Consider the following 14,395-nt stretch of genomic DNA (forward strand, 5'->3'; position numbering starts at 1 on the left):
TCAAATTGCCAACATCTGTTGGATCACTGAAAAAGAGAGTTCCAGAAAAACATCTATTTCTGCTTTATTGACTATGCCAAAGCCTTCGACTGTGTGAGATCACAATAAACTGTGGAAAATTCTGAAAGAGATGGGAATACCAGACCACCTGACCTGCCTCTTGAGAAACCTGTATGCAGGTCAGGAAGCAACAGTTAGAACTGGACATGGAACAACAGACTGGTTCCAAATCAGGAAAGGAGTATGTCAAGGCTGTATATTGTCACCCTGCTTATTTAACTTATACGCAGAGTACATATGCTGTTCTGTGCTGGGTTGGACGAAGCACAAGTTGGAATCAAGACTGCCGGGAGAAATATCAATAACCTCAGATATGCAGATGACACCACCCTTATGGGAGAAAGTGAAAAAGAACTAAAGAGCCTCTCGATGAAAGTGAAAGAGGAGAGTGAAAAAGCTGGCTTAAAACTCAACATTTAGAAAACTAAGATCATGGCATTTGGTCCCATCCCTTCGTGGCAAATAGATGGGGAAACAATGGAGACAGTGAAGACTTTATTTTGGGGGGCTCCAAAATCAATGGTGATTGCAGCCATGAAATTAAAAGACGCTTGTTCCTTGGAAGAACAGTTATGACCAACCTAGACAGCATATTAAAAAGCAGAGATATTACTTTGCCAACAAAGGTTGGTGTAGTCAAGGCTATGGTTTTTCCAGTGGTCATGTATGGATGTGAGAGTTGGACCACAAAGAAAGCTGAGCACCAAAGAATTGATGCTTTTGAACTGTGGTGTTGAAGAAGACTCTTGAGAGTCCCCTGGACTGCAAGAAGATCCAACCAGTGCATCCTAAAAGAAATGAGTCCTGAATAGTCACTGGAAGGACTGATGCTGAAGCTGAAACTCCAATACTTTGGCCACCTAATACAAAGAACTGACTCATTTGAAAAGACCCTGATGCTGGGAAAGACTGAAGGTGGGAGGAAAAGGAGACGACAGAGGATGAGATGGTTGGATGGCATCACCAAGTCAATGGACATGAGTTTGAGTAAACTCCAGGAGTTGGCGATGGACAGGGAGGCTGGTGGGCTGCAGTCCATGGGGTTGCAAAGAGTTGAACAGAACTGAGCAACTGAAATGAACTGAAAACGGAAACACATTTAAGACTTATTTACAGATTTGAGTGTTTTTCTCAGTAATGATATTTTCAAATGCTGTTACTAAAAGCTCTTTTCATATATGTAATCTTATTTTTTAACTGAAATATAAATGACCTACATATAACACTATGTTAGTTCCAGGTGCACAACATAGTGATACCATACTTCTAAGATTTCAAAATAATACCCATGGTAAGTATAGTTACCATCTGTCACCATATAAAGTTATTACCATATTAACTATATTCACTACACTGTACATTTCATTCCTGTGACACATTTATTTTGTAACTGGTAGATTATAACTCTTCATCTCCTATTTCACTCATCTCTCCCACTCTCCTTCCCTCTGGCAACCACCTATTTGTTCTCTGTTATCTATGCATCTTATTTGTTAGGTTTTGTTCACTTATTTTGCTTTTTAGATTCCACATATAAGTGAAACTATTCAGTATTTGTCTTTCTCTGACTTACTTCACTTAATATGATAATCTCTAGGTCAATCCATATTGCTCCAAATTATATTATTTCATTCTCTTTTTATGGCTGAGTAATATTCCATCGTATATACACATGGCACACGCTTCTTTATTCATCTACTGATGGATGCTTAGGCTGCTTCCATATCTTGGCTATTGTAAATAATGCTGTAATGAAATTAAGAATTTGAAAATACTTAATGAAATTCTAAAATGATTGTCATGAGAGGTTATAAGTGGAAGTTGTTTTATACCTGCTATATATAACTGCTATCATTATTATTGTTTTTCATAACTATTATAATAATATGGAAAAGGTGAACAGAGTAGTTTGAAACTGAGCTTTGTTTAAGTGAGGAAATGAAATATTATTTACACTAAGAACATATGTTTTAAAGAGGAATATGTAAAAAAAAAAAAGCTTTGGGAAAAAACTAAGGAAGGGTCAATTTCTGGAGATACTTCAACTCAAATTTAAGTAAACTACAGGTGGGTAAGAGATGTGACGAATACTGGAAATACAAAGATAAGTTCTAACTTCAAAAACTATACAGCACAACAGGGCAGACAGGCAGGTAAACATTAATATAGGGTTCTTAACTGCAAGCAACAGAAACCAATTTACAGTGATCAACACAAATGTACAGATATTAAAAGCAGCTCTGAGAATTGGTGAGACATTTGAAGAACCACACTCAATAAATGGGTAGGAACCAAGTGAGGAGGCTTAAAGAGAAGAAATCAAAATCAGAATCTGTGACACAAACCACCTGGGCAGAGAAGAGATGCCACAACAGGCACTACTTCTCCTTTTGGAAACTGGATGCTTTACTGCAGACACTGTCTCTTCCTGTGTCTGAGTATCGGCTCCAGATAAAAGCATCCAATTAGCCATGTTTGGGTTATGGGCCCATTTCCTAAACTTTGGGCAAGAGAAAGCAATTTATTTGTCCTTTTCTGCTTGTGCAGTGGGAGTTGGGCCTTGCATTTCACCAAGATTCATACTATATATAAATAGCAGAAAAGAAAGTGAAGTCGTTCAGTCGTGTCTGACTCTGTGACCCCATGGACTATAATCTACACCAGGCTCCTCTGTCCATGGGATTCTTCAGGCAAGAACACTGGAGTGGGTTGCCATTTCCTTCTCCAGGAGATCTTCCCGACTCAGGGATCGAATCCAGCTCTCCCACACTGCAGGCAGACTGCTTCACCCTCTGAGCCACCAGGGAAGCCATATAAATAGCAGGGAACTCTTCAAAAGCAGGAAGGGGCTCAAAGGCTGCAAGGTCCACCCCCAAGAAAACAAATGCCTCTCTACAAACACTGTAAATTATATCGAGACTTGCAGAAATATTTTGAGAGGGAGTCTCTGTGTTCTCAGTTTGAAAGGCATTAGTCAAATATTTAAATAATAACAAGTGATACACTCCTATACCTGGCACCTTTGCTTTTTTAACCATTCATTAAGACAAAACTCTTGGAACATTCAAAACTTAAGAGATATATTCCATAGAGCAAGAGTTTCTTACGCCACTTACAGTTTTTCAAACTCAAATCCAATGACTTGTTAGTCAAGCCCAAAGCCCATAAGTCTTAAGTTTAAGCAATTCTACACTAAAACATAATACAACAAGAAAGCTCTATATTATTAGCATACTACACTGGCATAAACGAGAGATTAATAACACAGGAAATGTTATGCAAAACAAAAACTTTAAAAATAAGCAGAAATTTACCAAGCAAATAGAGTGGAACAAAAAAAATAATAGAACAGTGGTAATAGCTATATAAAGCACTTCATTAGAAAACAGTGCAATGCAGTGCAACAGGCACCTGTTCGGGTCAGAAAAGTGAACTGAAGTCCTAATCCTAATTAGCAGTATAATCTGAGTCAAGTCCTTTCATATCTAACTTTTCCTCATTTACAAAATGAGGAAGGTAGCCTAGATGACCTTTAAGTAGTTTTGCTTCTAAACAAATGTTAGGTTATCATTATTAATAACAATGGTTTACATTTATTGGCACTCACTGTATTCCAGGGAAAATAGTTTACAGTTTACGTATATTAAGTAGGTATCATTATCTCCATTTTCTCCAATTCAGGAATTTCAAGCTCTAAGCAGTTAACTAACTCATTCAAATCAAGTTAGATCAAATCTTAACTTTTCCTGAAGCTCAAGGTTATATTTACATACAGTAGTTATTGTACAGGTCTGGGGAACTTGAAGGTAATGTGCCTCTGTCTCTTCATTCTCTCAGGTCAGCTTAAATTTTTGTTTCTTCTCTCGTTGATTTCATTGACCACAGGTCCTCTACACCCATATTAGTGTCTTGTGGACTAAAAAAGTAAGTCAAGCTGCATAAAAATTACTTTCAGTCACATTTCTTACTACAGGTAGCCTGGATGTAGTAATATAAAGTAATTCTTATTTATCAAATTAAAAATCCCATGGACTGAGGATCCTAGTAGGCTCCAGTCCATGGGGTTGCAAAGAGTCGGATGCGACTGAGCAACTTCACTTCACTTCAATTATCAATTCAGCTGTGATTTGATTACCTAAGCAGAACTTTGCTGTTCTAAATACTTTGATACAGAATACTGCCATGCTGTACCATACCTTCCTACTTTGAGATACTTCATTAAGAATTAAAATCTAAAGCAGCATGTCTTCAGATCACAAGCTGCAAGCATTCGGGGAAAAAGAAAATGCAATGTTTATGAAGCCATATAGGTTAAAGGTAAGGTCGGTTCCAAAAATGCTCAGTTTCCTTAAAATGACAGAAAAAAAGGAAGAATTCTTAAAGAAATTCTATTGCAGTAATTCTAAAGGGAATATAAGAGAGAAGATGGCTCTATCCCATACTAAAACATATTATGAAGCTACCATTAAAATCGCTTACTATGGATAGAAAAAGAGCAAGAAACATTGGAATTCTCTTTATGACAAAGATAATAGTTCAGATTAGCAGGCAAAGAGGAATTACAATAAATGTGAAAATTGTCTTAAAAAAAATACACCAACTATATTCCCATTTCATACCTTCCTGTAAGATAATTAACAGAAATGATCACATGTCTAAAACAGAAAAAAAAAGAAAAACAGAAGTTCTGAAAAAGAAAAAAAGACCAACTTTACTCATAATCTGATAGAGCAGAAACAGTCTCTTCAAATAGTACACAAAATCCAAGTCACAAAAAGGGGAAAAAGCAACAAATTCAATCACATAAAAAGTAAAGACTGCTGTAAAACAACAAAAAAAGATAAAGGCAAGAGACAAACCGGGAAAAATACTTGCAAAACGTATGATAAAAAACTAACAATTTATAAAGGGCTCATACAAATCAATTTAAAAAAATCAGACCAATTACCTACTAGAAAAATCAAAGAAAGGTATAAACAAGAAATCTGAGGAAATGAATACAAATGCTAAAAGTTCTGATGTTTCATTTCCTCATTAAAGAAATGCAAATCACCTATTCAAACAGCAAAAATGCAATGTCATTAGGGAATGGTCAGTCTCATGTGCTACTGACTTGTGTCTAAGTTGATAAAACTCATCAGGAAGGTCATAGAGCTATGGCCTCAGAAACTGTCACGGTGTATATACACATACATACATATATCTATATATATATAAAGGTAATCACAGTAACGTGAGCCAGAAAAAGATGTTTATTATGGAGCATCAGTTAAATTATGGTATATCCATAAAGTGGAATAATATGTACCACTTAAAAAGCAGGGATGAATAAATGTAATGTGGAACCTAAGATAAATTATTAAGGAATTTAAAAAAAGCAAAGTGCAGAAGTGTGCATAGAAATTTTTTTAAGTGGGGAAATAAGAGGAGTAAGTGGGTTTTTCCAATGTTTTTCTGGAATTACTTATGTGAACCTGTTAAGAACGGCTAACTTTGTTCACAGGTACTAGCACAGAGAGCCACAGATGCTGTATTTTCTAATCTGTACCTGAGTTAATTTCACTTTTTAAAGTTAACAGTAATTATCTAGAGAGTAGAATTACAGACCAAATTTCATCTTTTTTTTATACTTCTCTGTCTTAAAAAAAACCTAATAAAATCTGTATTTTAAATAAAAAAGCACTCCAGTAGGGATAATGGGCAAGGGGTACTTTGTTGCATTTTATTAACAGGAAGGCCTGGCTTGCTGCAGTCCAGGGGGCTGCAGAGTCAGACATGACTGAGCAACTGAACTGATGATTGTATCAATACAGCTTCATCTCTTAAATAATAAGAATGTTATTTTAAAATTTAAATCAGCTTTATTACACTTTTACTTGTTTGCCCTAGTTTTTGATGTTTAGAATCTCAAAGCAAAACATGACAAATAGCTGATGTACATATGAGTAAACACTCCTCTTGCAATGTAAAAAAGATATTCTCATTTTCAATTCAAAGTAAGAGACACACAGAAAAGTATCTAAACTATTCTGTATCTACTGAGGGCACCTTTTTACACAAGCTGACCTACTGGCTTTCTGTTTGGGTCACAAGCCCTGCTGCAGAAAGGGCCTAAACACAGTGACAAATTTTTACAAGAAAGAAACTGGTAATTTAAAAAAGAAACAAAAAAGAGGAAACTATGTAAAACTGATATATGCAAGATAATCTGAATCAGGACCTGTTTTCAACTGCCTATTAGGAAAGTGAAAAGTGATCCCAATAAGTCATGCAATTTCTAAAGATTAGAGTTGATACTTTTTCTCAGGTTCAAGAGATCCTTTTCTCTCACAAGATGAACAATTGTTGCTTTTCAACCTATCAGAATGTCAAAGGCAGGTGTAACTAGAAAGGGGCTGGAAGGGGAAAGAAAACCACAGAGAAAGAGAAGTTAGAGAGAGACCTGATGTCTAGTGTTTCACAGCAAGTGAAACAGAAGCACCGGTAAACAAGAGTACATATATCAGACCTGCTGGAGATTCTAAGGTAACTACTTATCCATACAACCCACAAACCTTCACCTGAGAGCGGGAGTCTCAAAACTAAACCCAAAGCTCACCTCCAAGTAGTCTCAATGGATAATTACCATCTTGCTGTGATTATTTTTAATACTTAATTATACTCAATAATATAGCATCCCTGAATTATCCAGCATTATTGAAAAATGAAAGTCAATGTTATGCTTACATAACAAGAGCTTTTACGTCAGAGAGACTGACTTAAAATCTCAGCTTTGTTACTCAAGAGCTCTACGACCTTGGGCAAGTTGTTTAACCTTTGGCTTTGTTTCTTCATCTCTAAAATCGCTAATATTGGGTTAACAAATTAACTATGTTCATGGGTTGGTGTGATAAATAAAAGCAGTTACACTTCTACATGGCTTCACAGTATTCAAATAAAGTTTTAAGAACATACTTTTTGAAAAAATTGTCATTTGTTTAAACCATTCTGAATAGAAATCTCAATACCTCAGTTAATTTTTGTTTCTTCTTAAAGCAAACAGACACAACTTAACTTTTTCTACAGGATAATTACTAATATAAATGATAAGATTATGTATGACTACAAGGGCTTCACAGGTGGCACAGCAGTAAAGAATCTGCCTGCCAATGCGGGAAATGCAAGAGACGCAGGTTAGATCCCTGGTCAGGAAAATCCCCTGGAGTAGGAAATGGCAACCTACTCCAGTATTCTTGCCTGGAAAATTCCATGGACAGAGGAGCCCGGCGGGCTACAGTCCATGGGGTTGCAAAGTCGGACACAACTGAACATGCGCACGTGCATGCACACACGTTTCCACAAGCTATCAATCAGTTTCCTTAGGAACACTTTAAGATAGCACCCGACAAGGCTTAAAGTTTATAGAGAAGTCTCCATGCTAATTATTTCCAAATGTAACAATTTTAAAAGTAAACAGTTAACATTTTTAAAAACTATAGCCATTTTACTATATCCTTATTCACAATCAAATAACTTGTGCTTGCCTTTTGCAAGCCCCTTTCTCATCTTCTTAATGTGCTCACGCTAAGTTACTGTGAGCTAAGAAGCCAGATAACCATTTCATGGCAAATCGATCTGGTGAAAAAAATATGGGCTGTAGAGACAGCTCTGTGTTTAAATCCCAGGTATGTTACTTATTTTGTGATCTTAAGTTACTTCTCTTTAGCTTCCATTTCCTCATCTTTAAAATGGGAATGCAATTACCTATACTGAAATGCTGTGGTAAAAGGCAAATGAAAATTGAGGTAAAAATCTTACAGAGTACTTTCCAGTACCTGCCAAAGTAAGTCATCCTGTCGATGATAATTATTATTACATAACTAATGCAGGATGTTAAAACTACAGTGAAGTTACTTACAAATATAAAGGATTTCTTATTTGGAACATATGCTTTTAATGTGTGAAATTCCTTGGCACCATACTGGAGATACAAAGATGAAAAAGGATATATGTATCTATCCTCCAGAGGCTCACAGCCTTTAATTACAGACAGACACACAAACAAAATCATAGCAATCTGGTAAGTGAAACAGTAGAAGCAGCAGCCCTCCATCTGAAGTCAAAATGCCTTTCTGGAGGAGGTGATAGTTAAGCTAAGAGGATAAACAGTTCAGCAGGTAGGACTTAGGGACTGAGGTGAGCTGACTGGGTCAAGAAGGATGAAAGATCACAGGTGAAGAAAATACACAAGTAAGAAACACCTTGGTGAGGTGTGGAACAGAGCACGTGTAGAGAGGAGCGTTTAAAAAGGCCAGCATAGGCCAGATCTTCATGAACTGGGATGCCAAACCAAGGAGGAGTTGGCCCTTTTAAAAATAAATAATGGGGAATCACGAAAGTATAAGGGTAATGAAGGAGGTGAGCTGAAAAAGACGCTCAGATTCCTATTACATAGAGGTTCCTCCAGCTGAGATGTTCCAGCTGACCAGGGAAGAGACACAAATGACAGTCAAGGCAAATACAGTCCAGGTGGTTAAGTAGCAATTAATTTAAAGTAGTGATGTTAAGAGAAAGGAACTAAGAAATAAGGTAGTCTTGATTTCCTTAAACTCCAAAAGTTGGGGAAATTCCCCAATTTCTAGTTTGGGCAAATGGTTGGGTCATGAAGTCATTAGTCGGAAGGTGGACAAGAAAAATAGAAACATTCAGGATTTATCTGAACGCAGTTATTTACTAAGTCTGGAGCTCAAATGAAGGTCGAATTAACTCCAATGGGAGAAATTAACATAAAGGCAGAAATGGAAGGCAAAAATAAGACATTCATATGAATCACACAGATTGAAAACGGTGAATACTACTACCATTGCCGATGAACATCCTACTTCGTGTTTTTCAGTTGTTTTCCAATTGAACAAACTGTTATATGTGACGTTACTTTTAATCTACATGCTACCTTGTAAGTATGAATGCTTTTTCCAGAGGTCAGCTGAACATTAATGTTTAAGTTTTCTGAGCATCACTATCATGCCAAGATTAGCAAAGTGTTGGGGGCCTGAACAGTGCCCAATAAAAATGGAAGAATTAAGTAAATATAGTGTTTAGGTCAGTCAAGAAACCAAACTGCTTCAGATACTGTTTTAATGATGATTCAGATAAGCATGTAACGTGGAATAATCTGTTTTTCTTTATATGTTGCTTTTTTCATTTAGGAACATGTAATTTTCAATGGTTTTGGAATTTTGAATTTATTTTTCAGAATTCAAGAATTCACCCCAAGCCAACAATTTATGCCTATCCATACTCCACACTTCTGTACAGAAGTCAGAAGTCAGTAAAAAAAAGTACAATTATTGCTTTTATTTTACGGAAAAATACTAAACCGCTTCATCTACAGGTCCATTCTTATATGTTAACAATGTGAGAGAGCTTCACAGGTGTACTCAGGAGAGTATTTTAAAGATTCTCATCCCTTAGAAGGAAAACTAGACAACAAGACGTGTTTCTTTATGTACTTTCTTTGTACACAACTCAGATAAATGTAGATCACATAAACTTAGAAAATAATAATGACTGCCCACCAGATGAAAAAGGTGAATCAATGAATAAGCAGGGAAGATGGAGGCTGGGTGGAAGAAACCATGTTAGGAGGACTTGCAATACAAAAAGGCACAAGAGGAGAGCTCAGTCAGTTAAAAATGGAGGGCTAGTTTTTGGCTGTTTTGTTTTTTATCATTTTTCATTAACAAAACAAAAGATATTTTAAGAGACTCAACAGTGTCTTAGTTTTTACTCGATAAAAACTAAGAAAAGAGAAAGCTCCATCATCTGTTCAAAGAATTACTTTTTTGGATAAATCAGTTCTTAATACTTTCTTTTGATGTCTATCCTTCCCTCTTATGCATATCTTTTTTGTTAATGAGTGTAGGCAGTATGGTCGTATTAGGGAAAAATCAAAATTAAACAGAACAGAATGACCTAACTTAAAAACTGAAAATAAATTAATCCATTGTTAATGGCACTTATTTTTACACCAATGTTTTTGTGTGATTGAAAACTGTGCATAATTTGCCTGGATATGGACCTTGGAAATGTCCTGCTAGAGATTTTGGTATCATAAATTTTCACTATTACAGTTTAGATTGTGAGACTGCAAGGAGCAGTGAAAGAGTCTAAGTCTGGGAGTCATCAGTTTAGTTCTGCCTTCATTTGTTATCTCTGTAACTAGATTTTTTTTTTTTCCTTATGCACCCTGTATCTCAGTAATCTTATCTGTAAAATGGGACTAATAAAACGATTTACTTCACAAGACTCACAAGGATAATGTAACAGGAAGACACTATGTAAAGACACTATGTTATTTTTGTAGCTGCAAACTCAGTCCTTAACTTTTCAAATCTCAAGAATATCAAATAAACTAGGTGCCACCATTAACAGAAAAACAAGAGCCCACTCACTTCCAGAGTACTGCATGCAGTGTCTCACCACTGGAATCATACCATGAAGAGTTTTTCAAGTAATTTCTTTCCTTTAACCTTACATTGAAACATCCGAAAAGACTGGTTTCAGACTCCCACTAGCTGAAGGCAGTTAACTGTATCCTAAAAATCCATCTCAAAGGACTAAGAAGATAATCTGCATGTGGAAAGTCTAGATTGTAATGGTACTAAACAGAGTAAAAACTAACAGTAGCTTGCCCTGCACAATCCCGTAAGTTTTAAGAAACTCTGCTTTTGCTTACTTGCTTCTAACACTCCACTGTGAAGCAGAAACACAGTATCATATACCAGTGGTCACAGCCTTTGAAGAACTAGAAGCTGGATCAGATTCTCAAGCTTTTAGAAGTTGAGCAAGATGCCCTCCATGATCATGTCACAAAGTTATACATTTTAGAAACAAAATGTGCTCCGTATTTATGTAATAAAGTCTTATTTATTTTGGAAGATTTCTTTTTAGATCATCACCATACTAGAATCACACGTAAATTCTCTCATAATTACACAAGGCATAATTTCAGGGCCCAAAGGCAGGCCATTGGAATTTTAAGTTTACCACTCCATCACAACGGGGATTCACATTTGGGTTTAGGTTTGAGATTAGCTTTCTTCATCATGATTTTCCCTCTAAATGTACCATGACTAAACTACATTACTTTTTTATTACACATGTAAGCACTTCTGATGGAATCTAGGAGAAAGATGGAATCACTGAAGTTAACCCGCTGGTTTGAAAACTGCTCAAGTATCTTAAACACTCCCAGATGCTAACCGACAACCTGACCACTGGAAGCAAATTAAGTTATTCATTGCAGCGGGGGAGAGGAAAGAGGCCACACCCAAAGTTGAGAGTTCACAGTGAAGTGACACCAAGTTTCAGCATTTTAACTATTGCTATTTTCGGTACTCTTTTTTTTTTCCTTTCACGGTCAAGGAACACTTTAAATTCATAACAGGCCCAAAGTTACATAGAAAATGTTACTCTGATTCTAATCACTTAAGTTACTTCATTCAGTAGTGGGCAGGTCCAAGATGGAGAATTACCTCATCCAAAGGAAGGCTGGAAGTAATGTTGGCGTCGAAGAAGGCCGAACTCAAGTCCTCAGTGCTCATAAGCGACTCTAGAAGAGCTGGTCACCCACTCTCCCCAACCCCCGAGAAACCAGGAAGGCAAGGCTCTGTGTCACCACGGCAGTTATTTGACCCAGAACGCGACCGTTTTCTGTGGACCCAGTTTTCGGCTTTAGACGCTCCCGGCCTCCCACTCTCTCCGCGCCACCTCCACCCAGGAGGTCGCCCCCGCTTCCTCAGCCTCCTCTCCATCCCACCTCCGTGCTCTCGCCGACTCCACTCATTCCCCCACCTACCTTGGCCACATAGTCTTTCACCTCATCCAGGTCTCCGTTTTTCAGGGCCCACATGAACTCCTTGTCGCACATCACTGCAGCGGGGCGGGCCGGCTGGCCGGACAGCAAGACGAGGAGGCGGTGGCAGCGGCAAGCGGATACCGCCGGGCGAGAGGGACACAGGGCCGCGCGGTAGCCGCACAGAAAAGAAGGCAGGGTAGGCGGCCAGGCGGGCGAGGCAGTTGGCCGCGGCGACCGTTAGGGCGGGAGAAAGAAAAGTTGTTTTTTTTTTTGCGGCCACCGGGCCCAGCAGAGTAGGTTCCGCCTGGCCGAGGAGAAGCAGGAGCGCTTGCACTTCCGGTTCACTCCCGGCTAGGACCGTCCCCCAACTTCCTCTTCCTCTTCCCCGCGGCGAAACGCCCTGCTCGGGACCCCGCCCCGAAAGCCCGCGGTGGAGGGCTCCGCGTGCGCAGACGCAGTGAGTGAGCCGTCCGGACAACGCTGGTCGGGGAGCAGTGGGCGTGTCTGCGAGGCCAGAAAACTGGGCTGGAGGTTGAGAAGGGCCAGAGCGCTAGTGGAGGAACTGTGCGGCGTGAATGGGAAAAACTTAAAAAAACAATTCGCAATGTCGGAGCGCACCCTGCTCACCTTCTAAGTGTTCAGGAGAAATGTCTGATTTGAATTCCTGCCCTTTTCTTTTCCCTCCTTCCCTCCTTTTCGCCTTCCTTCCCTTCCTTGATCTTTCGTTTCCTTCCTCCACTATCGAGCATCCTTGGGCTCCTACTACATGTCAGACTCTGCTAGGCACAGAGAATACACTTTAAAAAGAAAAAAAGGTTCAGTTCAGTTGCTCAGTCGCGTCGGACTCTGCGACTCTATGGATTGCAGCACGCCAGGCCTCCCTGTCTACCACCAACTCCCGGAGCTTATTCAAACTCATGTCCATTGAGACGGTGATGCCATCCAACCATCTCACCGTCTGTCGTCCCCTTCCCCTCCTGTCTTCAATTTTTCCCAGCATCAGGGTCTTTTTCAATGAATCAGGTCTTTGCATCAGGTGGCCAAAGTACTGGAGTTTCAGCTTCAGCATCAGTCCTTCCTGAATGAGTATTGAGGACTGATTTCCTTTAGGATTGACTGGTTGGATCTCCTTGCAGTCCAAGGGACTCTCAAGAGTCTTCTACAACACTGCAGTTCAAAAGCATCAGTTCTTTGCTGCTCAGTTTTCTTTATAGTCCAACTCTCACATTCATACATGACCACTGGAAAAACCGTAGCTTTGACTAGATGGACTTTTGTTGGCAAAGTAATGTCTCTGCTTTTTAATATGCTGTCTAGGTTGGTCATAACTTTTCTTCCAAGGAGATTAAAAAAAAAGAAAAAAGGTGGCATAAAACAGTTACTGCCCTCAAGGAACTCTTCCATACTTAAGACAACGATGTGAATGCTGTGTGTCAACACTACACATAATGTTCTATGGAGGGAAAAACTTGACTCATCTCCTCAACCGGCAAATGATGTCCAGAGACTTAAGACTTCAGTTTGATGCCATACGACAGGGCAGACTTAACTGACCGGTGCAATTGGTATTTGTAAAAAAATTTGTTCTTTTGTTTTGTTTAAAAATTTTTTTGTTCTTTTGCTTTGAGGCTTCAGGACCGTTCTAGCAAAACCGGTTCCACTTTTCCTAGAGACTGACTGTAATAACCTGGGGCACAGCCACTAGGTGAATTGTGCTTTAACCCTAATGATCCAGGTGCGCACATATCAACACAGAGCCAATAAAAACTCTTATTGGTACAATTATATGTATATATATGTGTGTGTGTGTGTATATATATATAGTCTATTATTTATGACCCATTGTCACCCTGCTTATTTAACTTATATGCAGAGTACATCATGAGAAACGCTGGCTTGGAGGAAGCACAAGCTGGAATCAGGATTGCCAGGAGAAATGCCAATAACCTCAGATATGCAGATGACACCACCCTTATCGCAGAAAGTGAAGAGGAACTAAAGAGCCTCTTGATGAAAGTGAAAGAGGAGAGTGAAAAAGTTGGCTTAAAGCTCAACATTCAAAATAAAAAAATAAAGAAAAACAAAAAGAAAAAAAAAAAAAAAGCTCAACATTCAGAAAACTAAGATCATGGCATCCGGTCCCATCACTTCATGGCAAATCGATGGGGAAACAGTGGCTGACCTGATTTTTCTGGGCTCCAAAATCACTGCAGATGGTGATTGCAGCCATGAAATTAAAAGACGCTTACTCTTTGGAAGGAAAGTTATGACCAACCTAGACAGCATATTGAAAAGCAGAGACATTAGTTTGTCAACAAAGGTCCATCTAGTCAAGGCTATGGTTTTTCCAGTGGACATGTATGGATGTGAGCTTGGACTATAAAGAAAACTGAGCACTGAAGAATTGATGCTTTTGAACTGCAGTGTTGGAGAAGACTCTTGAGAGTCCCTTGGACTGCAAGGAGATCCAACCGGTCCATCCTAAAGGAGATCAGT

General features: G+C 38.7%; 1 protein-coding gene across 1 annotated transcript in view; it reads right to left on the reverse strand.

Annotated features, from left to right (window-relative positions):
* MTPN (myotrophin) overlaps positions 1–12,266 on the reverse strand; it is a 71,075-nt gene extending 58,809 nt beyond the window's left edge. The window contains exon 1 of the mRNA XM_043871939.1: positions 11,900–12,266. Coding sequence (XP_043727874.1) covers positions 11,900–11,971 — 72 coding nt within the window. The 5' untranslated portion in view covers positions 11,972–12,266. The remainder of the gene's footprint in view (positions 1–11,899) is intronic.
* Between the last annotated feature and the right edge of the window lie 2,129 nt (positions 12,267–14,395).

Source organism: Cervus elaphus, chromosome 18, assembly GCF_910594005.1.
Source record: "Cervus elaphus chromosome 18, mCerEla1.1, whole genome shotgun sequence".
Lineage (NCBI taxonomy): Eukaryota > Metazoa > Chordata > Mammalia > Artiodactyla > Cervidae > Cervus > Cervus elaphus.